We start from the raw sequence: 26,329 nt of genomic DNA on the forward strand, positions 1-26,329 counted from the left end.
GAAATAAATCCACGACATTCTAATTTATTGAGATGCACCTGTATATAATTCTAAGCAAACCTGACCACATAAGAGGTTCTGGGGAGAACTTGCACAATTGGTGGCTGACTAAATACTTTTTCCCCACTGTATATATATATATATATATATATAAACTTTAATACAAGAGAGACCAATATGTCTTGCTTTCCTCAATATAACTCCTTTAAGTGAAAGTTAAAGGCTTCTATTTGAGGGCAGACATAGTGATAAGTACAAAAAAGAAGTTCATTAATGCTTAAAAGCTTCCTTCCCTTTCTGCTCCCGCACATGCACTTTCTTTATGCCTCGAGGAGCGTGTCAAGATATGTATCAAAGACGTCCATGATAATTAACAAAATAGCTGTACAGGCTATTACCACTAATATATAGAAGCCCAAGATGAGAGAGAATGAAGGAGATAGAGGAGCAGATAACAGAACATTGCCTTAATGAGTGGAGACTGGATGTTCCTTTAATCTCAAGGATGCTCTCCTGCCTTCACTGAACATGCTTATGGACTAGAAGGAAGTTATAAGTGAACTTTGTGGAACTGAAGTGCTTATAGGGATCAAATAATAGTTTTTTTTTGTTTTGTTTAGTTTTGTTCAAAATCTTGTGCCAAGAATGATCATAATTTAGATTTTTGTGACCATTTCTCAACCTCCCTTTGACCATTTTGATCCATCCAAGTGTTTTGAAACTTTGGATTTGTTCACTGATTAGATCAGTGCCTCTTCTGCTTGTTGTATCATTACTGTAGTAGGTGATGAAAACGGTCTTTTTCTGTGTTCTGAATGAGGCAATGAATCATACACTCTAAGTAATTCACAAATGTGTCTGGTTCAGACTCAAAGCACTGACTTGTTCAGTAGGATCAAACAATGGAAAACACGCTTTAAAAAGAAGAGATGAAAAATCTGAGTCAGTGCATGGGCATGAATGAGAATCATTCATTCACCTAAACCATTAATTCACAAACATATTATTTAGTTAGCTTTCCTATTTTCATTAGTAATGACTTATAAGCATCACAAAATGTTAGTAATTATAGTAATGCTTCATGATTTAACATGAAATAAAACAAATATAAAAAACCTAAAATTGATTTTATTTCAGCTATTTCCATTTAGTTTATCTTGATGCAGTAAAATAAGCAAAACTAAAACAAAAATAATGAAATAACCATAAAACTAATATATATATATATATATATATATATATATATATATATATATATATATATATATATATATATATATATATATATATATATATATATATATATATATATATATATATATATATATATATATATATATATATATATATATATATATATATATATATACACATACTGTATATATAATTCAAAATAATAATAAAAACTATAATAGCATCTCAATGACACTAAAATAACACTGGTCAGGTCAGGTCAGGCACCACGTAAAATACCACTGATTTGTGACCCTTTTAACATTGAAGCTTGTGAACTTCTGCCATTTTTACACCTAAAGCTAGTCTTGGAATTGGTTGTAAAAGATTCTTAAAGCAGGAGGCAACCTGTGCGAGTCTCTTCATTAAGATACTGTCCTTCTTTTGATGTATTCTCTATTAAATATCCTATTCGCACTGAACAATTAAAAATGATCTGTTTCCAATCGTAATCATGCATTTTCACTTAAGCCGGGCAATAACAAATCCAGATTTGAGCATTAAAAAAGTAGTAAAAAATAAAATAAATAAAGTGATAACAAGGTAGTCTCTTAAAGTAAATAAATTAGCTTTTAATCGCTGCGAACAGGAAGTCATGTCATTTGAGAGGTTCATATTTGATGGTGTGATTCCCATCTTTATTTAAATTATAACATGCCCATCTGACTTTTCCAACACAATGGGAGGAATGAAAGGGTGGAAATGGCCTTTCAGAAGAAGACATGACGTGAAAGTGAATGCGGTTATTACGTGCGGAGATTAATGTCCACTGTACAGCTCCCTGAGAGACAGTGAGGCAGCTGCGTGAGCGATGTCATATCCTGTATTCTGAGAGGGTTGTTTCCTGTTGGGTGATTTTCTCATTTGCATTCTATTTTGCCAGAAATCCACATTCCTGCCGGAGTTTGACAGTAATGTCTCTGTGAGGAGCGAATGGGGCATGTAGAATAGATTGTATCTGTGTAATGTAACAAGATTATCAGCAGCATTAGCAACCGTCGCTATCAGAGAGATCATGGTGGGAGGTAAATATGGAATTCAGCAGTGAGATGAATCTGACAAACTAGATTAAAAGGGATAGTTCAGGCAAAAATGAAAATTCTGTCATTATCTACTCACCCTCATGTGGCTCGAATGAGATTTGAGAGCTAGAGGCAAGATTTTCAGTGAATAACATCTTAAATGTCAGTCTGATCCTCATACAAAGCTATCATATGACTTCAGAAGACCCGGAATATAGCACACGATTCATATGGACTACGTTCATGGTTCTTTTATGGTGATTAAAAGATAAAAGCCCTAATATATATATATATATATATATATATATATTAGGGCTGTGAATCGATTACAATTTTTAATCGGATTAATCACATCCTTTTCTGTGATTAATCGCGATTAATCGCACACTTCATGAAATTAAGCATAGACCATTATCTTGTTTCAAATGTTTATTTTGTCATCATTTGCTATATCCAGCAAAGTAAACCAAAAGATTGAAGGGTGATTCTCAAAAATCTATATTTTTTGCAAGCTTTTGTCAAGATAAATTTAGATGTCTTTCCAAAAAAGGACACTTAGAAACTCCAAAAGGACACCAAACAACCAAATGATATAAGGAGCCCATATAAGCATATGAAAGAAAAAAAAGTCAGAATTTTATAGTATGTGTACAGTGCAACAGCAAAGAGCTTTTTCACATTTTAGAGAAGCCAAGTTGCGATACCGAACAGGACCGCATGGAGATGCCAAAAAAAACTAAACCATCCGCCTGCTGACTGCATATATCTACTACAGTACACGGATCCATTCAGTATAACTAAACACAGCAACATAAACATGACAAATCAAAACATTATCGTGAATGTGTGTGGAAACAACGTGAATGTACAGAAATGTCTGTGCCTGTGCATAAATACAATGTGCGATCAGTGCGTCAAGAGCACTCATACACGCATTATTATAACGGACTCACGCGTGCTTACTATACGACTCCTGTACGCCACCGCAATCGTCTTTACCTTGATTGCAGTCTTCATCCATCAAAACTTTACTAGTGAGACTGGTTATCCAGTCGAGAAAACGTAATTAAAATCAATAATATGCAACTATAATCTGACTCTATGTCTTGTCCTTTAGGTGTGTCTTATGTGGCATTTTTCTGTCAAATTTCTGTGGCATTTTTTGAAAACAGACATTTCAAAATGCGTCAAATACCACAAAAAAATATACCATTTAAAAGAATATTAAAATGAATGGCTCTCTATGGCCCTCTGCTGGTCAAAACAATTTATTTCCTAAACTGTAATCCTTTTAGGTTTATTTCTAACCAGCAGATGGCAGAATTCTACACCTAACACCTAGATCAATATCCAGAAGCAACTTAAATTAAATTTAGGTCATCCTTTAAGTGATTTGTTTCATAGGAAATTAATATTTCACATGCAAGCTAATGGTGCAGTTCAGGAATTTTGTGGTAAATAGGTACAAAAGTACTTCATATCTCCCAAAACACAGCATTAATGTATAGATGAGAAGTAAACAAAAACAATTATATATTATTTGTATGATTAAAAATTTATATATTTTTCACAATTACTCTTTCAATGTTTGGGGTCATTTTGACCCCAAGGGACTTAAGTGTAAAAAGGAAATGAGGGACGTTTGATTAAGTGAGAGTTAGGTGATGACAAAAGTAAAAATAAATAAATGCAGAAATAGAGAAAAAATGTGCTTGCACACCGAAATATGCTATGCATGGTGATAAGTAATAATGAAAAAATGTCTGATCGTAATTGGATCATAACTGTAAATGCACAGTATCATGCATCACTAAACAAACTGAAACTATAACACCAACTTCTCGACTGATTTCAGACTAGTTCGCAGCGTTTGCTAAGGCAAGCGTGCTTATACTAAGCATTTTGATACTTAGCAACAAATCTCTAATATAAAATATTGAACTTCAGCATGTAACACGCCCGGCTCCATTTATGTCCAAACCTGAATGACACCAGAAATCTTGCAGCTTTTTGTATGTTTCTTTTTCTAAGAGATCAGATTTACAATTTTCACCTAGCAGGCGATAAAACAGGCGAAAAGAATCCCACAGACTTGCACTCGAGCCATATCTGGAGACCTCAAGCACCACTCACATTTCCATTAGAAAATGTAAAATTCTAGTGTTGTAATGGAACATGTTTCATTGTGTGATACTTACACAGATGAGCGACACAACCAGCAAAAATCATTCATTCAAAACAAACAGGGAGCGAATTGTCTCTCTCTCAGCATTACAGAATGGATGATCAGAGAGACATTGGGCTGATTAGCCCCCCTCCAAACCGCCTCCTATTTTTTTTTAAGCAGGAGTTTAAAGCTCAGCATTTTTTTCCGGAAAGCCTTAACTGGTCTATGATGCCTCTTTTTGTATGCGCTTGCCCCCATCGTTGTGTGACTGACCCCCTCAGCCCTGCTGGCTGCCTGATCACAGGGACCGTTTATTACCGTCGTCCCTACCGCTCTTATCTTACGCCGCCAATGCTCATTTCCTTTCCAGATTGAAATGCAAATGTGAAATTTAATGATAAATGCATTATCTGATAGGTGCTGATAACTCTGATTTGCTGTCAGTATAAAATACACACCCCAGGGGGCTCACCGGTGCCAACTTGCCAAAATCCACTTTCTTATAAATGTACGTACCTGCAATAAATTCTGGAGGTCATATGCATTAAAAGGGGAATCATATTTTGTGTATTCTGCGATGTGATGCCACGGCTGAACAGTAATTGCTGCCGTTGCTATCTTGTTGGATGTATTATCCATCACTTTGATGAAGTGACTCTTAAGAAGTGCAAAAAGACAGATAAAACAGTTTTTTTTCCTGAGAGACGGCGAGGGAAAATCTGCATGGTAAGGCGAGATTCTTGGAAAAAGAAAAGATATCTGTTTTTACATCTGTTGTGTGCTTTTTGCTGAAGCTTGAAGGGATGGTTTATCCAAAAAATGAAAATTCTGTCATTATTTTCTCACCCTCATATAATTCCAAATCTGTATGACTTCCTTTCTTCTGTAGAGCATAAAAGGAGAACATCTGCAGAATATCCATGCTGCTTTTTTCCATATAATGAAAGAATATAGTGCATTTAGTACATACGACTTAAGTGATATATTGCAAGTTTCCTGAGGTGAATGTTAAGTAATCATTTAAGTAATAATAATTAGTAATCAGTAATTATTTAAGTAATCATTTAAACAGAAAGTCTTCTCCAATGTAGTTCTCAAATCAACTTGATCACATTTAAATAAATAAATGATTAAAAAGTCAAAATTATTTATTTATTTTGAGAGTTTTCTTCAAACAAAACTACTGGATGGCTTCAGACTTCAGTTAGGCTTCAGCAGAAAATAACGTGAATAATATGGACTATTTTTACAGTGCTTTTATTGTAATTTAATGTGATTTTGTTTTTAGCTTGATGGCACCTGGTCACTGTATGCTTTATTGTATATAAAAAAAAGCTCAGACATTCAGACAGTCTAACATCTTCTGTGAAAGAAACGGGTTTGGAGCAACAAGAAAGTAAATAAATGATGACAGAATTTCTTTCATGCACTGTATAGGAATTGTACATCTCATGAGAACACCAAAACACTAATTATCGGCAGATGCAAAACACGTCAGATTACAGATTATATAATAATCTCCTCATTTCATAAAATATATTAGCAGTTGCATCATGCACTTACAACCATAGAATACTGAGTAGATAGCATGCTAAAAACCAAGCTCGAAAAGGTTAGTAAATGCTACTGTGCACCATTTTGCCTTCTTTCCTTAGTAACACGGTCACTGCTTTGTATGTTAATACAATGATACTGTGATCAAAAGCAGATCACCACATCACAATTCAACATAAGTTAGATAAAATACGCTCTTCATAATTCAAGAGCTCATTAAGTCTTCAGAAGCAGCCGAGAGTTTTACCTCTGTCGAGTGGCCTTGTCAAGGATATCTTTAGATGTCCTGCTATTGAGCGTCTGAAATCCCCTGATCCCAGATGGATTCATTTAAAACTTGTCATAATGAGCCGCTTACAAGTGATTACTGGCCGCTAGCTAATGGGCTAAACGGTTAAAGGAGGGCCAGGAATGATCGCGTGTTGGATTGGACCTTCAGGACTGAGTATCATATCAGAGGGGCACTGTGCACTGGTTTGTCCTCTTCTGTTCTCCAGCATATAAAATCAGAAAGCTTTTGTGGTGTAGAAAGTTTCTAGGAGATGATCACCAATCCACGATGGACTATGGACCAGGCCAAAGGGCGCCCAAGCTCAAGCCCAAGAAGGCCCAACAATCAAAAACAAAAGCTACGAGCTACTTGGTGTTAAATTATTGATTCATTTTGTCTTTATTTCTCATTCTTGTGACTTTTCTCAGAAATACTTAAATGTCTAATAAACAACTAATCTATTTAGAACCTACACTCTTTAAAATTAAGGTCAACATTGATGGTTCCATTTAACATCCAAGGAATCTTTCAACTTCACAAAAGGTTCTTTATGCTCTTAAAATGTTCTTTACATTAAAAATAGGAACTAATTCACTCAAAAGTTTTTTGATGGAACCCAAAATGTGACCCTGGACCACAAAACCAGTCATAAGGGTAAATGAAGATTTATACTTATTCATAAATAAGCTTTCCATTGATGTATGGTTTGTTAGGATAGGACAATCCACTTTCTGTTACACTGTGGAGCTTCTGTCATGAAAACAAATTCCTCGTATGTGTAAACATACCTGGCAATAAAAACTCATTCTGATTCTGATTCTGACAATATTTGAAAGTGAAAGTGAAAGTGACGTGACATGTGGCCAAGTATGGTGACCCATACTCGGAATTAGTGCTCTGCATTTACCCATCCTAAGTGCACACACACAGCAGTGAACACACACAAACCGTGAACACACACCCGGAGCAGTGAGCAGCCATTTACTGAGATATCAAAAGCAATACAACTATTTGAAAATCTGGAATCTGAGGGTGCAAAATAATCAAAATATTGAGAAAATTGCCTTTAAAGTTGTCCAAATGAAGTTCTTAGCAATGCATATTACCAAACAAAAATTAAGTTTGAATATATTTACAGTAGGAAATTTACTAAATATCTTCATGGCACATGATCTTAACTTAATATCCTAATGATTTTTGGCATAAAAGAAAAATCTATAATTTTGACCCATAAAATTTATTTTTGGCTATTGCTACAAATATACCCCAGCGACTTAAGGCTGGTTTTGTGGTCCAGGGTCACAAATGGTTCCTCTATGGCATCAATGCAAACCCCTTCTTTTGGAAACTTTATTTTTAATATTGTACTTATGATTTAAATTCTTGTTTACAAGCATTTTCACAATTGTGACATGACATCAAAGTGACATGACATCATTTTTACATAATCAATAGACTTTAGTTTCACTACTTGATAATGCTAGTCAGAAGGACATTGTATTAGGGGAGGGACATTCTCATTCTAAAGAGTGTATGATTGGACAAAAATTTGGATGCAAGATGATTCATCGATATACTGTATTTGGTAAGTTTTTTTTACCAGAATTTGAAAAATTAATTCGAAACTTTTTAACATGTATATCTGTTAAAAGCAGGGTTATTATAGTTAACATGAACTAGAACTAAAACCATTTAAAAAAAGTTGCTTGAAATAATCAATTGAATATGGAAAATACAAAAATAAAAACTAATTTAATAAAAACTGTAATAGTATTTTAATAATATTAAAATATCACCGGTTAAAACTTAATTTTGTCAATGTTTGGGAGTACACTAACATACAGATGACCTCAAAGTCAACCGATTTGGACCAAAAGCCCATTACTTTTTGGTTTAGAAGTTGCTGTTGCCAATGTCACAAAATTTGTCTTTCTTGTCCATCACTGTCAATTTGAAAAAGGGAATAATAATTAGTCAGACAATATATTGTCTGTTCAGTTAATGAATGTTAAGTGAGAATTGGAGATATAAAGTCCCAATTATGCGAAATATAGTCAAAATGCATTGTTATATAACAAACACATGCACGTTAACAAGATCAGATGATGCACTTACTTGGACCGTCCCATTCCTCTGGCTCCAGAGGGGGGTGTCTGGTCTTCTCACTGTCTGTTTCCATCTCTGTCTCTCCTATTTCTCTGTTGCCGTTTTCTTCCCCTAAAAACACAATAAATCAATCATATATTTGTGATTTATAGATAGATAGATAGATAGATAGATAGACAGACAGATAGATTTTGTCGCACAAAGCACATTGGAGTCACACTCTCAGCGACCCTCTAATGCTGCGGAACGGCCTTCACCATGGTCCTCAAACACACACTGGTCTATCCGGATGGGTTAATCTAAAGATCAAATTCTCTCGCCACGGTGTGTTTAAGCCAGTTAAGACATGGTTCACTTCAAAGGCAGGCAGTAAACATGGCCAAAAGGATCGCAGCTTCTTGCTTGCCTCTGCACACCCGGGTGAGAGGAGAGGGCCGCGCTGCCCTACTTACTGCACATGAGGTCATTCTGACCTATTTTCCTGCATGGAAGTTCCTGCTAGGGCTCAGCTTTTTTTATTTAATCTGTCCTCCTCACTCTCCCACTAAAAAGTGCCTCACTATTTGTATTGTCAGGACTTGAGAAGCTCCTTAGCATACTCATTGAGCATTACCATAAGGATAACAAAAGGCAATATCAACAGTTCCTTTCCAGTGTAGCGAGTTTGGGAAGGCAGTGAGATAACATTAAAGGCTCTACCTTGATCTCTGGCGAACATGTTAAGCCCTGTAACGAAACGACTTGGAACTGTTTAATTACCGCTCAGGAAATGAAGCTACAAGATGATTTGTTAATTAAGCAGTGATTAAGGATTTTCTGCCTTCTATCTAACACCATTTGCAATGCATTTTAAACACAATCGCCCAGGCAACCTTACAGGGAACAAGTGTCACAGCCGCTTGATGAAGTTTCTTTCAGGAACATGGAGGGAATCTGCCGGGAAAACATTGTGCCAAGCAGGTACAGTGCAACAAATAAAGAAAACTGACATGCAACAGAATATAGTTCTGATGTTTTTTTTTTAAATCGCATATAATTTATTTCTTACTTAAGAAATATCTTGCCGGTATTTTTGCATTCCTCCATGTTTCTTTGTCTCTCTTGCATGCATTTTATATAAATATCCATCTTGCTTCTCAGCAGGCAGATAAATAACAGGGTCAGAAATTAACCAGATATTCACCTCCAACATCACCAATTCTAGATTTATTCAATTTAGCAGACACTTTAATCCAAAGTGACTTACAAATCAGAATAATATAAGTAGAGGCAATTTATTCAAGAGAAAAATGGGTTCTGTAAGTTTTTTTTTTGTTGTTGTTGCTCACAAAGGCTGGATTTATTGGCTCAAAAAATAAATGACAAGCTTTTTGTTTTTAAATTATAATATTATATCAAAATATAATTTACTGTGTATTTGACATTCATTTTTAATTTAGAAGTAATAGTCACAATTGTTCAGAATGAGAAAGAATGAATTAATTTATTCAACTAATGTATAGTATGGCATAAATGGACATTACACTGTAGTTTTTTTATATGGCTGGAAAAATACATGCATTCATAAAGATTTTTTATTTTTTTTTTAAAGTCCACAAGATCAATTCCATACTTCATTGGTCACACAGTTTCATATTCGCTATCCTTTAAAAACTCCAATCATTCCTTTACATTTATTCATTTAGCAGATACTTTTATCCAAAGCAACTTACACATATGTAGTATCACAAGCAATTTATCATAAGAACCAGCAATATTCATAGTACACAATGCCAAGATTAAAGTATAAACTAGATTAGAATACAAAAAAGGACTATTAAAATTATTTTTTTTTAAATACATAAATAGTATATAACTCTTTAAAACACAACTGAAACCATCTTTATTGTGAGAACTAACTAATTTAGATATTAGATTAAAATACAAGATTTAATCCAATATTTATGCATGCTATATGTGACACAGGACAACAAAACCAGTCATAAGGGTATATTTTTTCAATTTCGAATCTCAAAGCTAAATAAATAAGCTTTCCATTGATGTATGGTTTGTTAGGATAGGACAATATTTGGCCGAGATAAAACTATTTGAAAATCTGGAATCTGAGGATGCAAAAAAAAATCTAAATATTGAGAAAATCGCCTTTAAAGTTGTCCAAATGAAGTTCTTAGCTATGCATAATCAAAACTTAAGTTTTGATATATTTACAGTAGGAAATTTACAAAATATCTTTATCGTTACTAATGAATGCCCTAATGATTTTTGGCATAAAAGAAAAATCAATAATTTTGACCCATACAATGTATTTTTGGCTATTGCTACAAATATATCCCAGCGACTTAAGACTTTTGTGGTCCAGGGTCACATATTAGAGCAGTGAGTCATTAGCTCAGCAGCATGCTAATGTCTATAATCGAATTGGAATTAACTATGTGCTTGCCAAGCCTTTTGTGTGATGTGTGTGAATGACCATTGAATGAATTGCTGCTTGTGAAAAGCATTTCAAATCAGTCACTTTTGACAATTAGGGTGCTGCCTAGGAAGGTAGCTGTCTTTGTAGACAGTGGACAGTGTGGCAGCTCACTATGGTTTCAAACAGAGTTTAAATCTGTGTCAAATGAGGTGGGACAGACATAAGGTTTACAGCCCTTCTGCTCACTGGTCTAAAAAAGAAAAAGAGAATGGCAAGAGATTGATCTGGGTGCCAAGATCTTGTTTACATGTGTGCATTAAACCATGCATGCATATGTCAGACATTAGGATAGAGTTAGTGAGATATCAGCCAATCAGAATGCAGCTACTCTGTTCTGTGTAATGGCAGTGACATGCATGCGGGTCAATAAGCTTATAGGCAATTTACACAAGCAGCTCCTGCAGCAAGGTAGACACAAAGTCATATTGGCTTTTCTCTTCCTCTCAGCATTGTTCTACCAAGGAAGCCCTTGAAAATGTCAATCTGGCGAGGGTGATTTTAAGGAGATCTGAGCTTTCTAATCCCGACAAACTGAGAGAGAGTGACAGAAAGATCAAAAAGGCAAATATATAGTCTAGATTGTGAATGACCCCATACACAAAGAAGTCCACAGAAAGATTCACATATAACACAATATCTGTGCACTGTGGGAAATGCAAAAAAGCATTCAGTATGCTTAAAAAAACCTTATTCTAAATGGCTAAAAGAATAGCTCTAACTGAAAATAACTTTTTCACTGGTCACTTCCCTGCACATAATATTTTGCACCACATATATGCTACCATGATTGTTTGTTTGTTTGTTTTTTCGACATTTTGACATGTTACAATGGTAATATAATATTTTTTCACCAAACTTGGAATATAGATATAGAAATCATAAAAAAATAACATTAAATCAAATTTGCAGTGCACATTCATCTAAACAAACAAATAAAAATGATTTTAGCACAATGAAACAACTTTTTCATTGTTTTGGCGGACGCCATGCATACCTCTTCTTTTTCAATTTTTACGTTTTATTTCTCCTCCATTCTGGTTCATAACACTCACATTTCACAATCCAATCAATTCCCAAAGGATCTACTCAATTTGTTTTGTCATTGAACATCCTGTTTTATTCCAAGAAAACATCAGATTATGAAGTAAAATGAGTTATGGAGAGCATTTTATGCTCACTTTAAGTACCATGGTACTGTATATATCAAAGTATCTGATGCTATTAATGTACCATGTTACCCTCACAGTGCTTTCTGTGAGGGTTTTGGGTATCCGTTTATCAAGAGCACCAAAATTATTTTCCAATAAACCTGGAAGTGTCTGTTGTTAGTAATTTACCCATATTTGTTCCCTCTGTGTGTACTGTATGTTTAATAAAGCGAAAGACTTCTTTAGTGTGAGCAAAAACAGAAAAATGTCTCTAGCTATTACATGACCGAAATTGCCTCGTTGAATTGTTTTCTAATAATGGGAACTTTTGAATTATGTATCCTGTGTGTTTTGAAGATAAAGTGCTAATTTTGTTATGCTTGATGATGGGTGGCCACTTAGGAAGCCAATATTTCCCCTCCATTTAAAGCAGTGGTAATTGAGGACTTTATAAAGTGAATTGCTGTTAAATAAGCAGATTTCCCTGTAAAACTAGAGACAGCTGTACAACAAATACTCAAACAAAGTCTGCAGTTTCACTTTTCCATTCAATAATCAGCATTAGCATGCAGCTTTCAGAAGCTGATTACAAATATATATATATATATATATACATATATATATATATATATATATATACAAATGCCTCTAGTACGGACAAGAAAAAAGGAAAATAACCCAATGAAATTCCACCCAGCACCCCGGTGGAGTGTGTGATTAGTGGAAGGCCTTGGCACTATCTCTTTAAAGGCCCATAAATTCCCCATCATTACAGGAACTGGCTGTGCTCTCTTCTGGCTGCTGCTGGCCTGCGTTATCTCTCCATGCGTTGCCGTCTGGAGTATGTAGATCTGGCCTGGCTAGATTGTCATACTTAACAAACATTAATGAATGATTTCCTGCACAGAGTCAAACGGGGCTAAAGGGATGTGTCTTTCATCTTATCGCTGCGCAAATGAGCATTTTCCCATATTCTTCTCACTCTACCATCAGCGATGGGAGAAATGTATTGAATAGATCTTTCTGCAGCCGAAGATCCCGATTAGTGAGGAAGCAGCACATAGAAGAGCGTAATTAATTCTACTGCGCACTGTTTACTGGCTCGCGTCGTGAGGCTGCCCGGATTCAAAGGATTTGTTCATAAGTGGCACCTTGCTACAGGCTAAAATTACTCATAATTATTCAAGTCTTTCTCTGCGGTGATACGATCAGACCAGAATGGAATCTCAATGCTGTCATTAAGATCAATTCATTCATATTGAACATATTTATGCTGCAGCTTTCTTGAGATCATGCGCTGTATTGTCGCTAGCAAGGCCAACATTCGCTATTGGTTTAAAGACTTCAACAATTCAGTTCACACCGTAAAAAAACAAAAACACATACCACTCTGTGTGACTCCAACTCAACTGCTCCCAAAAGAAACATTTACAAGAACGGAAAAACTCGGAAGCAAGGTCAAATTTAACAAATTCTGTAAAAGTAAAAAAAAAAATATATAACACCACCATTCTCACAATTATAGCAGCGAGTGTGACAGCGGCTTGTAAATTTCAGTTTGAAACTTGTTCACAAGCACAGCGCCCATAAATGTGAAATTGACCGTGAAAAGGAAGTTGTTTGGAGGGGGGCTGCTTCAATTGTCAAGGAGACAACAAGGTTGTCTCTCTGGACAATCAGGGGTGCCTTTTTTCTCTTTATTTCCCTCCATCTAGTCTTTCAAATAAGGAGGCCCATCTCAGGCCTCAGGTTTCATGTTTATTCACGTTTGTGAGCCAGACTATTCATCGGCAGGGACTTCATTTCACAGTGCGCTCTGCTGTTTCGAAACCATTTCGTATGAAGCCATTGACGGAAGTGTCTCAATCATTTCATGGTACATGAGTGTGCAATGATGCCACTGAAGCCGAGACCCTCTCCAAACAGTTTAGGGTCGCCACAGAGAGGAAGCCCTCTGCTGTTTCAGGGTATTTGGTTCCACAGAGGCTTCTGGGAATTGGAAAGAGTGATGTGCAAAGAGTCAACGCTTCAAAAAGATTTACTGATCATAATGCATGATGGTTCTTGTGAACGCTTACTGTTATAAGCCACACTGTTATTTTTTTGTGTGTGGTTTTTCACAATGATGTCTTTAGAGTGTATCACTGTAGAGATATTGGTGTTGGACATTGAACGTCCAAGCTATAGTGTGTTGAACAGTTACAGATACTGTAAGTACATATGTTCAATTACAGTATTACAGAAATACAGAAATCTAATTATTTCTTAATGAAGTAACAGTTCTTGAATATAGCAAGGTGAACAGAACATTGTAGAAACATACAGGACAGTGCAATAAGTGTAATCTGATTAATGATCAAATGACTCTTATGAGCCACTTCTTTATAGCGAATCAAATACTTAAGAATAAGAACCAATTCTTTTCCAGTTAGATTAAATGAAATAAAGACATTAACATATTTCATGATGTAATGGCGCTCGAATGTGCAACATGCTGCTAATGCAGAAGGAACATCGTAGAAACATACAGTACAGCACACCAAGTGTAATCCAATTACTGAACAAATGACTCTTACGAGCCACTTCTTTATAGCGAATCAAGTACTTATGAATAAGAACCAATTCTTATACAGTTAGATTTTTTTTATGTCTTTAGAGTGTATCACTGTAGAGATATTGGTGTTGGACATTGAACGTCCAAGCTATAGTGTGTTGAACAGTTACAGATACTGTAAGTACATATGTTCAATTACAGTATTACAGAAATACAGAAATCTAATTATTTCTTAATGAAGTAACAGTTCTTGAATATAGCAAGGTGAACAGAACATTGTAGAAACATACAGGACAGTGCAATAAGTGTAATCTGATTAATGATCAAATGACTCTTATGAGCCACTTCTTTATAGCGAATCAAGTACTTATGAATAAGAACCAATTCTTATACAGTTTGATTTTTTTTAAAACTGAAATTAATGTATTTTCATTATGAACTGGTTCTTCAATGGGCAATACGCTGCTAATGCAGTAGGAACATACAGGACAGAGCAACAAGTGTAATCCGATTACTGAACAATTGACTCTTATTAGCCAATTCTTTTAAGTGAATCAAGTACTTGTGAATAAGTGGTTCTTGTCAGGTTCAATTAAAAAAACATACCGAAATCAAAATATTTTCATTACATGCCCGTTCTTGCTGTAAAAACATATAGTGCGACCAGTGTTGTCCAATTTCCAAGCGAATTATTCTTATTAACAGATTCAGACATTAACATATTTCATGATGTAATGGCGCTCGAATGTGCAACATGCTGCTAATGCAGAAGGAACATCGTAGAAACATACAGTACAGCACACCAAGTGTAATCCAATTACTGAAAAAATGCCTCTTACGAGCCACTTCTTTATAGCGAATCAAGTACTTATGAATAAGAACCAATTCTTATACAGTTTGATTTTTTTTAAAACTGAAATTAATGTATTTTCATTATGAACTGGTTCTTCAATGGGCAATACGCTGCTAATGCAGTAGGAACATACAGGACAGAGCAACAAGTGTAATCCGATTACTGAACAATTGACTCTTATTAGCCAATTCTTTTAAGTGAATCAAGTACTTGTGAAAAAGTGGTTCTTGTCAGGTTCAATTAAAAAAACATACCGAAATCTAAATATTTTCATTACATGCCCGTTCTTGCTGTAAAAACATATAGTGCGACCAGTGTTGTCCAATTTCCAAGCGAATTATTCTTATTAACAGATTCTTTAGTTTATTTCTCAAAATAATCACCAATGGAATCTTAAATGCTAGGAATAATACCTTATGATTCCCATCCCTATTCGTATGGGCTGAACGATGTCTGGATCTTCAGCCCATATGACTAGGCATGGGAATCGTAAGGCATTTACCAATTCTGATTTCTCTTAACAATTCTGGTTAATTCCATTTCAAACCATGAGCTACAAGGTGCAACAGATTCAGACTAAAGCAAATGGGTGAGACTTTGTTGGTGTGCATCCGCCTGACCTCTGTGAATTTAAGCTTCTTTGCTACTTCACCGTCGTCCGATCAAAGTTAATAAGGACTTGGTGAGTTAATGAAGACGGGCGATTCCTCTTTTTGTTCAGACAGCTTTTTAATACCTATTATAGGATGAAACATTTAATGGAGGTTTTAGGTTCTCCTGACAAGTTGTCGGCAAATGCCGACAAAGATACACGACCACTGAACTACGAGCCAGCCGTGGAGCAACCGCCTGCCAGCGAGGAACTTCAAACAGGAGACCTTATTCTCCAGAACAGATAAAGGCCCAGGGATGAGTGACTGCTTTTTAAAGCTCCGACGTTTGATTCCGCTCTGGCTAATTACAGCCCGCCATGTCATTTGAGAGGGTTTACTTAATCAAGAGAACCCTCTCTGCCGTCCTATAGCTGAGGAATAACACACATAAACCGTTTAATGCCACCAGGATTGCGTTTGACTTCAATTCATAGCACTTCTGCATAAGTGGAGTGAATTTAAGCCACTCAGACGCTGGGCTAAATGCGCTTTAAAGAGATCTAATTGAGCAGAGGATCAGGGGGAAATAAATACACCTGATGAGCTTGTACTGTGCGTTAACGGGAAGAGAATGGGAACTTGTCCGAAGAATTCGAGCTGAAATTAAAGCCGAATTGCAGCTGATAGGGAGCTTGAGAAATCTGACGCAAACCCCTCGCATATGACGACGGGAAGATTACTAAAGCATCTCGGAAATAAACGAGTTGAAAGTTTGGACCACTGGTGGTCTTAGTTTTAGCAAAGCCATCAAAAAACAGACTCTTTAGTTTATTTCTCAAAATAATCACCAATGGAATCTTAAATGCTAGGAATAATACCTTATGATTCCCATCCCTATTCGTATGGGCTGAACGATGTCTGGATCTTCAGCCCATATGACTAGGCATGGGAATCGTAAGGCATTTACCAATTCTGATTTCTCTTAACAATTCTGGTTAATTCCATTTCAAACCATGAGCTACAAGGTGCAACAGATTCAGACTAAAGCAAATGGGTGAGACTTTGTTGGTGTGCATCCGCCTGACCTCTGTGAATTTAAGCTTCTTTGCTACTTCACCGTCGTCCGATCAAAGTTAATAAGGACTTGGTGAGTTAATGAAGACGGGCGATTCCTCTTTTTGTTCAGACAGCTTTTTAATACCTATTATAGGATGAAACATTTAATGGAGGTTTTAGGTTCTCCTGACAAGTTGTCGGCAAATGCCGACAAAGATACACGACCACTGAACTACGAGCCAGCCGTGGAGCAACCGCCTGCCAGCGAGGAACTTCAAACAGGAGACCTTATTCTCCAGAACAGATAAAGGCCCAGGGATGAGTGACTGCTTTTTAAAGCTCCGACGTTTGATTCCGCTCTGGCTAATTACAGCCCGCCATGTCATTTGAGAGGGTTTACTTAATCAAGAGAACCCTCTCTGCCGTCCTATAGCTGAGGAATAACACACATAAACCGTTTAATGCCACCAGGATTGCGTTTGACTTCAATTCATAGCACTTCTGCATAAGTGGAGTGAATTTAAGCCACTCAGACGCTGGGCTAAATGCGCTTTAAAGAGATCTAATTGAGCAGAGGATCAGGGGGAAATAAAAGCACATATGAAGATTTTCATTTGACCCCGAAACCAAATATTACCAAACTGCCATTAGTTCTAAGGTTACGCCTGTTACACCTTTACGGGTAGAACAAAAGGAAAATCATTAAAACAGAGACCACCTTGTGTAAGACATAAAAAGATTCTACTCCTCAAAGACAAACCTTGTATGAAATCCCTCTGGGCAATGTGGGTTTTAAAAGAAACGTGATTTAAAAACATTTCTGTTTGAGGCAGAGGGACATTCAAAGCACAAACTCAGTCGGATTCCTCTCAATGAACAGTAAAGCAAGAATTGGGAATCCCTAGAAGGGTCTCTTGAGGGGTGGATGACATTGCATGTGTTCTGGAGGTCCAGACATCCTCATAACTTTGAACTAAAACACACTGCAAATTAGTCAGGTGTGACCAATACATAAAAGGAATAGAAAGATCACAAAAAAGGCACAAACTGACTGAACTGGCACAAAACAAACATCAGGCCAAAAACACCTGGTAAACGCAGATGCAAATGCTTAACCAACACATTTTAAGTGTGCTGTACTCTTGTACATACTTAAATGCATGTGCTATCAAACCAAATGCTAACTATCAACATGTCAACGCTTTAGGTTATCCTAATTGTTCTGCAAGACCCTTTTCAAACTGTTGATACACCATGACAGAAATTGACCCAAAAAATAAAACTGACTTTAAAAGAACTGAAATATGAAGCCCTGGCACATTTCAGAGAGTGTGTACATTATTTTACAAAAGTTTAGTTTCAGCAAGATTTTAATGTTTTTCAAAGAAGTCTCTGATGCTCACCAAGGCTACATTTATTTGATCAAAACTGCAGTAAAAACAGTACTATTGTGAAATATGATTACAATTTAAAATGAATGTTTTCTTTTTTTAATATATTTTAAAATGTAATTGATTCCTGTGATGCAAAAATTAATTTTCAGCATCATTACTCGAGACTAATATGCTGATTTGCTGCTCAAGAAACATTTCTTATTATGCTAAAAAATAGTCATGCTTATTAATATTTTTATGGAAACTGTGATACATTTTTCAGGATTCTTTAAGGAATAGAAAGTTCAGAACAGCATTTATTGACATTTTAATCTTTTGTAACACTATACATTTCTTTAATGTCACTTCTGATTAACTGAATGCATCTTTGCTGAATAAAAGTATTACTTTCTTTCTTACTGACCTTACAAAAATACTGACCTCAGACTTTTGAATAGTAGTGTGTGTCTGAATTCTTTCATCATTTAAGCACCATAAAAAGAGTGTCCCCTCCACTGCAGCTTTAAAGTCTCAAGATGCATTATATCATGTTTAATACAGGTTTTGGAACAACATAAAGGTGAGTAAACAATGACAGAATGTTTATTTTTGGGTGAACTGTGCCTTTAAGTGATAAAAGCTCAAGTATGTTTTGCTCCCCATGGTAAATCCTGCCTGGAATATGACTAAAGGTTAGCCAGCACACTGGTTGCCATTTCCTAGATCAAACTCCAGTTTTCAGGTGCATAGTGAGAATCGGATATCAAAGGGAGCCTATCCAAACCTGGACGCAGAGGATGCTGGAGTTTTTCCCACGCTTCTACGAGCCCGGCCAAAACAGTGTGTGTTCAAGCTTTGGTTTAAAACTGCCATCAAACCGGTGATCAGAGACTCCTCCGAGTCAGATTTCAGCTGGGAATCAATTAGCAAAACTGAATTTCTTCGAATGCTAAGCTACAATTCGTTTCACAAGGATATGCATGGCAATGAATATCTAAACACTTCCTTGGTTTGTAGATCTTCTACATGAGAGGTCGCACTATACATGGAAGTAGAAGCGTCAGGAATATCTGACCTTTGCCGCAGAAGTACTCCATGTCCTCACAGGTGAGGTTGTCTGGTTCAAAGTCAGCAGGAAAGTTTTCCTCCACTGAAAACTCCTCTTTAGCAGTAAGGTCATTTGCGTCTGATATACACTCCTCCTCTTCCTCCTCCAGACCTCCATCTAGTGGACCTACACACAGAGCACAGCACAATCAAATAGTTTGTCGTAAGTGAGACGCTGCCAAGCAGGAACACTTACACTTGTACAGCACATGTATCAGGAACATGTGAAAGACACTCCAAAATTACGCTACCTTCTAAAATACACTGCATTTCTGAGTGAAAACTGTTTCTACATCCATTTTTAGTCAACCTCATTTTGGCCACATTTTGATACAGAATAGCATGTATCCTTTGTGGAAAAGGCAATCCCATAATGCACTGCAGTGAAAAAATCCATCCAAGATGGTAGTCAAAGGAAAATAAATATCAGTAAGATATGATTCAGCACTTGTATTAATATTAATATTACTGATAAAGATAATTTAATTAAGTAAAAACACACTATATGTCCTAATATTTGTATGCACTTTTATTCTTATTACATAATTGCATTGTTCACATTGTTAGCAACACACTAACATCAAAAGCCATTGAAGTCAATCGTGCTCTTTCCATAAGCACTATTTCTATATTGTCCAAATCCAAGTCACTTTTGAGGCTCTACTTCAGTTAGGATGCTTGCTACTGAAGATTTTGAAACAAAGCCACTGAATGCCGCGATACAAAACTGCATTTGCACTAATTTTGCAATATCAGACGATGCCTATGCTCAAAATGAAATGCTACCACACAAACTAGTTTTCCAGAAAGCAGTTTGTGTACAGACTAAATTTCATATTTGCATACTGTATCCCACAATGCAATGCACTCAACTTGACCTGCTATTTCCAAAACTAAAAGCAATATAATATTTTATTGGACTCATTATTTGATCAGACCGCCTAAAGTCAAGAATTTTGTTTTGTTTTGTTTTTACACAAAACTGGAATGAAAGGCAAAATAATCATAATTATTTCCTAGATGACAACTGGCCGGAATTCCCTGAAATGCACATGCAAAAATTTAGCTGTATTGCTGGATACTAAATACTGTTTCCTTTAATAATTTTGTGAAAAAGTAGGCAGCATACAGTATATGCTGCACAGTATGCTGTACACTAGTATTCATAACATAATCTCTCCTCAGGAAAGTGTTTCCTGTGGCCCACTTGACTGAATATCCTCATGACCGCTGCTGCACGTGTGGAGCGCTGCCACTTCTCAGCCGATGTCAAACCTGAGAAACCCTCTTCATCTGCGAGAAAAGTTCCTCTCGCACGACCTACTGACTTTTAACACCGGTGTCAGCAGGAGCGGAGGATAGAAAATGCCTTTATTAATTTGTCCGCCTTATCACAGGATACAATGTTGATTTTCCATTTACATTTCATGCCTCCAGGTAATACACAGCTATCTTAAAGGAGACATTTTTCTGAATGATTAATTTTTTTCTCTGCTCTGTGCAATGTTATTTCTTTAAATCTAAATGATTTCTTGACTTTAGCCTGTAGCTGAACCTTTTTTTTTTTGTGGGTGTATTTGCATATTATGATTTTGCTACAATCAAGGGCATTGGTTGAATTCCTTGCACCTAAAATTGTATAGGGGGGGAGGTCAGACCGCCACATTTGAAAAAGATTTTCTCTCCCTAAAAATTTAAAATATTTAATATTCAATGCATTTAGCACCAATACTTTGTTGTATACACTTCCTTTCAAAAGTTTGGGGCCAGTAAGATACTTTTACTTTACTTTAAGTAAGGTTGCATTAAATTGATCAAACGTTACAGTAAATACATTTATAAAGTAACAAAAGATTTCTTATTCAAACTTTTCGAACTTTCTATTCAAATAATTGTGAAAAATGCCATTTAGAAAAATAAACTACATTTTGAAATATATTAAAATAGAAAAACAGTTATTTTAAATCGTAATAAAATTTCACAATATATATATACATATATATATGTATATATATTTAATTTTTTTTGTATATTAAATAAATGCAGCATTGGTGAGCATATGAGACTTAGCAGTGTATCTCAGTGAAAATAGCAGTGTATCTCTCAGTATTATATAGCACATACTACTTTTATTATCATTCATACTTAGGGTTAGAACATTTTCAAAAATACATTATAATAATAATACCTAGCAATGCCCTACAAACCACCTAGAACAACATAGCAACTGCATATGCTAACATGAGTACAATCACTCAGAACACTTTGCAACCATCCAAAATGTCAAAAAAATTCAGGAAATTTAAAAAATTTAGCTTACTTACTTTTAGTTTCTATATCAAACCATTATAAGCACAACTAACCTTTTGCATGCATGTCAAAATTACTATATATTCTCAAGTTAGGGAAGTTGACATCCTAAGTACACCACTTAACGTGTCATTTTGTTCGTTTGTAACAGTCGAGGCGCTCACTTTAATAAAGCAATAAATTCCGTGAAGAGCCCTTTCTTCCTGCACAGAGCAGCGTCGAGCACTGTCTGATCTTCCCAAACGGCCGTCTCTGTTCATTAAGACTGCTAAATGACTCCTTTATAGTGCGCTACATCTGCAGGACTCATGCTACATGAAAAGAATTAGCGCACAGCTCTCTAATAGACACGGTGTGAAGCGCTGGAGAGCCGGCGTTTAAATTAGGCTACAGTTTTATGATCTAATCGCATTCGGGTCTTTCACCGGCTCACGGAGGGAAGCGGCACCTCGTGTTCGCTCAATACATCTCAATATGCTAAAAGCAGATGGGCAGAGAGATATCAGCCGCTCTGAACTGCTGAGGCCTGACACTTCTCTCTGAGAGGATGAGAAGTGGCTGGGAGACGGGTTTCTGAAAACAACAAAAGCTGAGGGGAAGGTGTCCAATCACCCACAGCTTTAAATGTCTTTAAATGACTCTAGAAATACAAAAAAAGGTGATGGTACACTGTAAAAATGATATACTACCCTTCAAAAGTTTGTGGTCGGTAAGATTTTTAAAATGTTAAGCTCACCATGGCTGCATTTATTTGATCAAAAATACAGTAAAAACCATAATATTGTGAAATATTATTAGAATTTAAAATATCTGTTTTCTATTTGAATATATTTTCAAATGTAATTTGCAAAGCTGGATTTTCAGCATTTTTACTCCAGTCTTTAGTGTCACATGATCCTTCAGAAATCATTCCAATATGCTGATTTGGTGCTGAATAATGATGTTGAAAACAGTTGTGATGCTTTATATTTTTGTTAAAACTGTGATACATTTTTTCTTTGATGAACAGAAAATTCAAAAGAACTAAATTTATTTGAAATAGAAATCTTAGCATTATAAATGTATTTACTGTCACTTTTAATCAATTTAATGCATCCGTGCTGAATAAAAGTATTAATTTATTTATTTCAGTTCAGTACAAATTGACTTCACATTATAACGGTAATTGGTTATAAATCAAATTCAGATGCAATATTTAACAAAAGTAAATTAATTTGCACTCTTTCTATGGGGAAAGTTAATTACAACTAAATCACAACAAATATGAAATAATAATTTTTTTTTTACACAGCTCCACATATATTTGGCTACATTTGACATTCAAATGAATTACCAGACCTACACTTACAGATTACTATTTTTAATGCATTAATGAGAAAAATTATGATTCATCACTAATGAATGACATTAAATTAAAACACTGATATCTCAACTTAGTATTTTTACATGGTATGAGACACTAGAATTGTATGCTGGTATCTATCCAAACCTTGAGGCAATATCTTAATGTCCTGGTTTCATCACAAATATCAAAACATGTGATTTACTATGTGTGAATCAAGGATGCATCCGTTTAAATTATGTTACATCAGGATGCATCAGTTTAAGGGTCAGATCTATGAGAAATAACTCCTAAAGCTATTAAAACTAACTTTTCTTCTAGTTAAATCAAAAGATAATCCCAGGATACTGGATGATTACCATATTCACAAGAAAGACATTTAACAGATTCATGAAATGTGTCCCAATCCAGTGGATCATTGCATCAGAGTCATGTTTTAAAAGGCTACTTCACCGCCCTGCTTCGATTACCAAAGTTCAAGCCCTTTGCACATGTTTGGCTTATTATACTGCATTCATTGCATGAAGAGACCTGAAATAATTTCAGAGACAGCAAACGATAAGAATAATGACTTTCTAAACGACTAGGCCCGCACTCCTAGCTCATTTTCTGATAGTGCTGTAGCCCGCTATATTTAGTTGTGTACTGTTTAAAAGTCTGTCACAATCAATCTCCTGACGGCTGAACGCTGGCTGCGGTTTGCAGATGCTCGGAGGGGCCGAACGCGCCGGACGCCGCACTCTGACACCATCAGAGAATCGCTTGAACCCAAGAGAGAAAATCAATGAGACCAGATATATTACGAGATAGAAAGACTGTGAGAGAAAATGAAAGTCATATGAAAACCGCAGGCTTTGTGATCCTTTTTTACACAAAACGCTTTTTGATGGTCTGTTGACGAACTGCAGCTTTTCAGTTAGCAGTGGAAAATTGATCTGTGTTGTTAAGCTAACAGAAATTTGTCTCTGTGTGACAGAACTGTTGGATATATGCATAAAAGCACAAATACTACAGTGAATTAAATTTACTGCATTGGCAAAATATTTGAAAAATTACTGATAAAAGCAACATATTCAGTGCATGTTGCAAGCTTGAAAAGCACAAGCAAACCCAAACATGAAAATTCTGTCATCATTTATTCACCGTCATCTCATCATATGAATTCAAGGTTCTTCAAATATAGTGAATGAGTCTTATGGACTACAATTATGGACCTTTTTTGAGCTTTTTGTCATTTTTTGAGCTTGAAAGACCCTGGCCACTATTCATGTTCACTGTATGAAAAAGAACATCTGCTTTGTTTTTTCCATGGAAGAAATACAATCACATGGGGTTGGAACAACATGAGGGTGAGTAAACTATTAAAAGAATTTTCATTTTTGGGTGAACTGAAAGACAGGATTTCCCAAAATGGGGTTTGTAAGGGAACTACATAGGGTTTGTGAGTTACTACATAATAAAAAGCTAATAATTAATTAAATCATAAAAACAGAAAGAAAAAAAACTCTGACATTTGTGACTCAGTCAAATAAACCTAAGTTACTTTAGTCCAGTAAGCATTCATCTTGAACTGTTATTAATAATATAAAAGTTATTCTTAAATGTACTTTATCGTAAACAGTGAAGATAAAAAAAGACACCTATATGTTGTAATTTTTACAGTTATACTAAAAGGCCAATCAGATGACAGAAGGCATGTAGCAGATTGTATACAACAGTTTCTCAGCAAAGTTTTGATCATGTTGATAATTTAGAGGTCTTGGGAGTAAATATTTTAGGTCCGAGGCATTCGGCTGACAAAAAAAAAGTTTGGGAATCCCTGCTTTAAGACGTCATAATAAAACTCCACAACTCAAGCTGCAGCAGTGAATACTAATATAGCACAGTGCTACCTCGCATTCACACGATCCTCTGTTCGCCCAGTGGCCCCTGCAAGATATGATCAGCCCAGAGATGCAAAGATACGTCCGCTTGCTGTCTCTAAAAAAGACACGTGCTGGAAATATGCGCAAGGGAATCCGAGAATCAAAAAGTCATTCATAATGTGTCACCGCACTTCAAATCTTAACTCTGGCTAACCCTGAAAAGCCTTAACATGTAAGAGCAGAAAAATGAAATTATTTTGAAATTGAATTCTAAACTTCAAAACAAACAGGTTGGTGTTGGGGATTGGCTGGCTCTGATGGTGATATCACACTTTATCAGCGGGAGCCACAGTGTGGAGTCCCATCACAGTCTGGGTCTTCTCTATGGCTCCTAATTAGGGTAGAGGTAATTGAATCGCATAGAACAAAGCAGCAGATCTCTACAAGCATGGAAATCATTCTGCTCGCACCTACAGTAGCCGTTTTTTCATCTGGCTGTGCCATTGAAATTTGGAACCGAGCTTGGCCCGAGGATAAAACACACAGCGAGCACCTGAGACCCAACATGAATACATAATGCCATGTAAAGGCCTATAGGGATGCCCAGACCGGCCCAAACCCTGCCAGACTTGGATGGAAACCTGCCTTTTGTGGGCCAAAGAAAGATTCTGGTGTGGTGTTGGGACATTCAGGTTTGAAAGTACACGCACACACACAAACGTCTCACCACAACTCTTCTGAAGTTGTAAATTGTTCAGTTACCCTCATTAGAATCACAGATGTAGGATTTGCATCATATTTTTGATTGAACTACTGAAAAGTAGTGGTGGGAATCTTTAGGCACTTCACAATCCGATTCCGATTCTGGGAGTCACGATCCGATTCCAAAACGATTCTTGATCTACATTTTCTCCTAATTAATTCTTCTGCTGTGCAAATACAACTTTACATTTTAACCAAAATTGCAGTTTCTATGCTTTTTGTTTATAGTTGGAATCTCTGTAAGTCAGTACTGCCATCTTAAAAATAGGGGTGTGAATCTTCACTGGTTTCACGATTCAATTCAATTACGATTATCATGTCAACGATTCGATTCAACTCAATATCACGATGCATCACATTCTCAATGTTCAATATTACTGCACATGGCTCCATTTTCATATACATTTTATATAAAATATATTTTATATAAAATATATATAATTATAAATAATTACTTATTTTAAAAATAAGTGTTCTTTAAGTAGGCTATCCGAAAGTTTACAGACAATCATAGTTATGGGTTTTTCTTTTTTCCTCAGC

At 35.9% G+C, this 26,329-nt stretch overlaps 1 protein-coding gene across 1 annotated transcript in view; it reads right to left on the reverse strand.

Annotated features, from left to right (window-relative positions):
• LOC107556951 (zinc finger protein ZFPM2-like) overlaps positions 1 to 26,329 on the reverse strand; it is a 193,972-nt gene that overhangs the window by 112,887 nt on the left and 54,756 nt on the right. The window contains exons 4-5 of the mRNA XM_016240220.1: positions 19,479 to 19,637; positions 8,363 to 8,464 (exon numbers count right to left, since the gene is read on the reverse strand). Of these exons, the coding sequence (XP_016095706.1) occupies positions 8,363 to 8,464; positions 19,479 to 19,637 (261 nt within the window). The remainder of the gene's footprint in view (positions 1 to 8,362; positions 8,465 to 19,478; positions 19,638 to 26,329) is intronic.

This window comes from Sinocyclocheilus grahami, unplaced genomic scaffold (assembly GCF_001515645.1).
Source record: "Sinocyclocheilus grahami isolate Dianchi unplaced genomic scaffold, SAMN03320097.WGS_v1.1 scaffold585.1, whole genome shotgun sequence".
NCBI classification, from domain to species: Eukaryota; Metazoa; Chordata; class Actinopteri; order Cypriniformes; family Cyprinidae; genus Sinocyclocheilus; species Sinocyclocheilus grahami.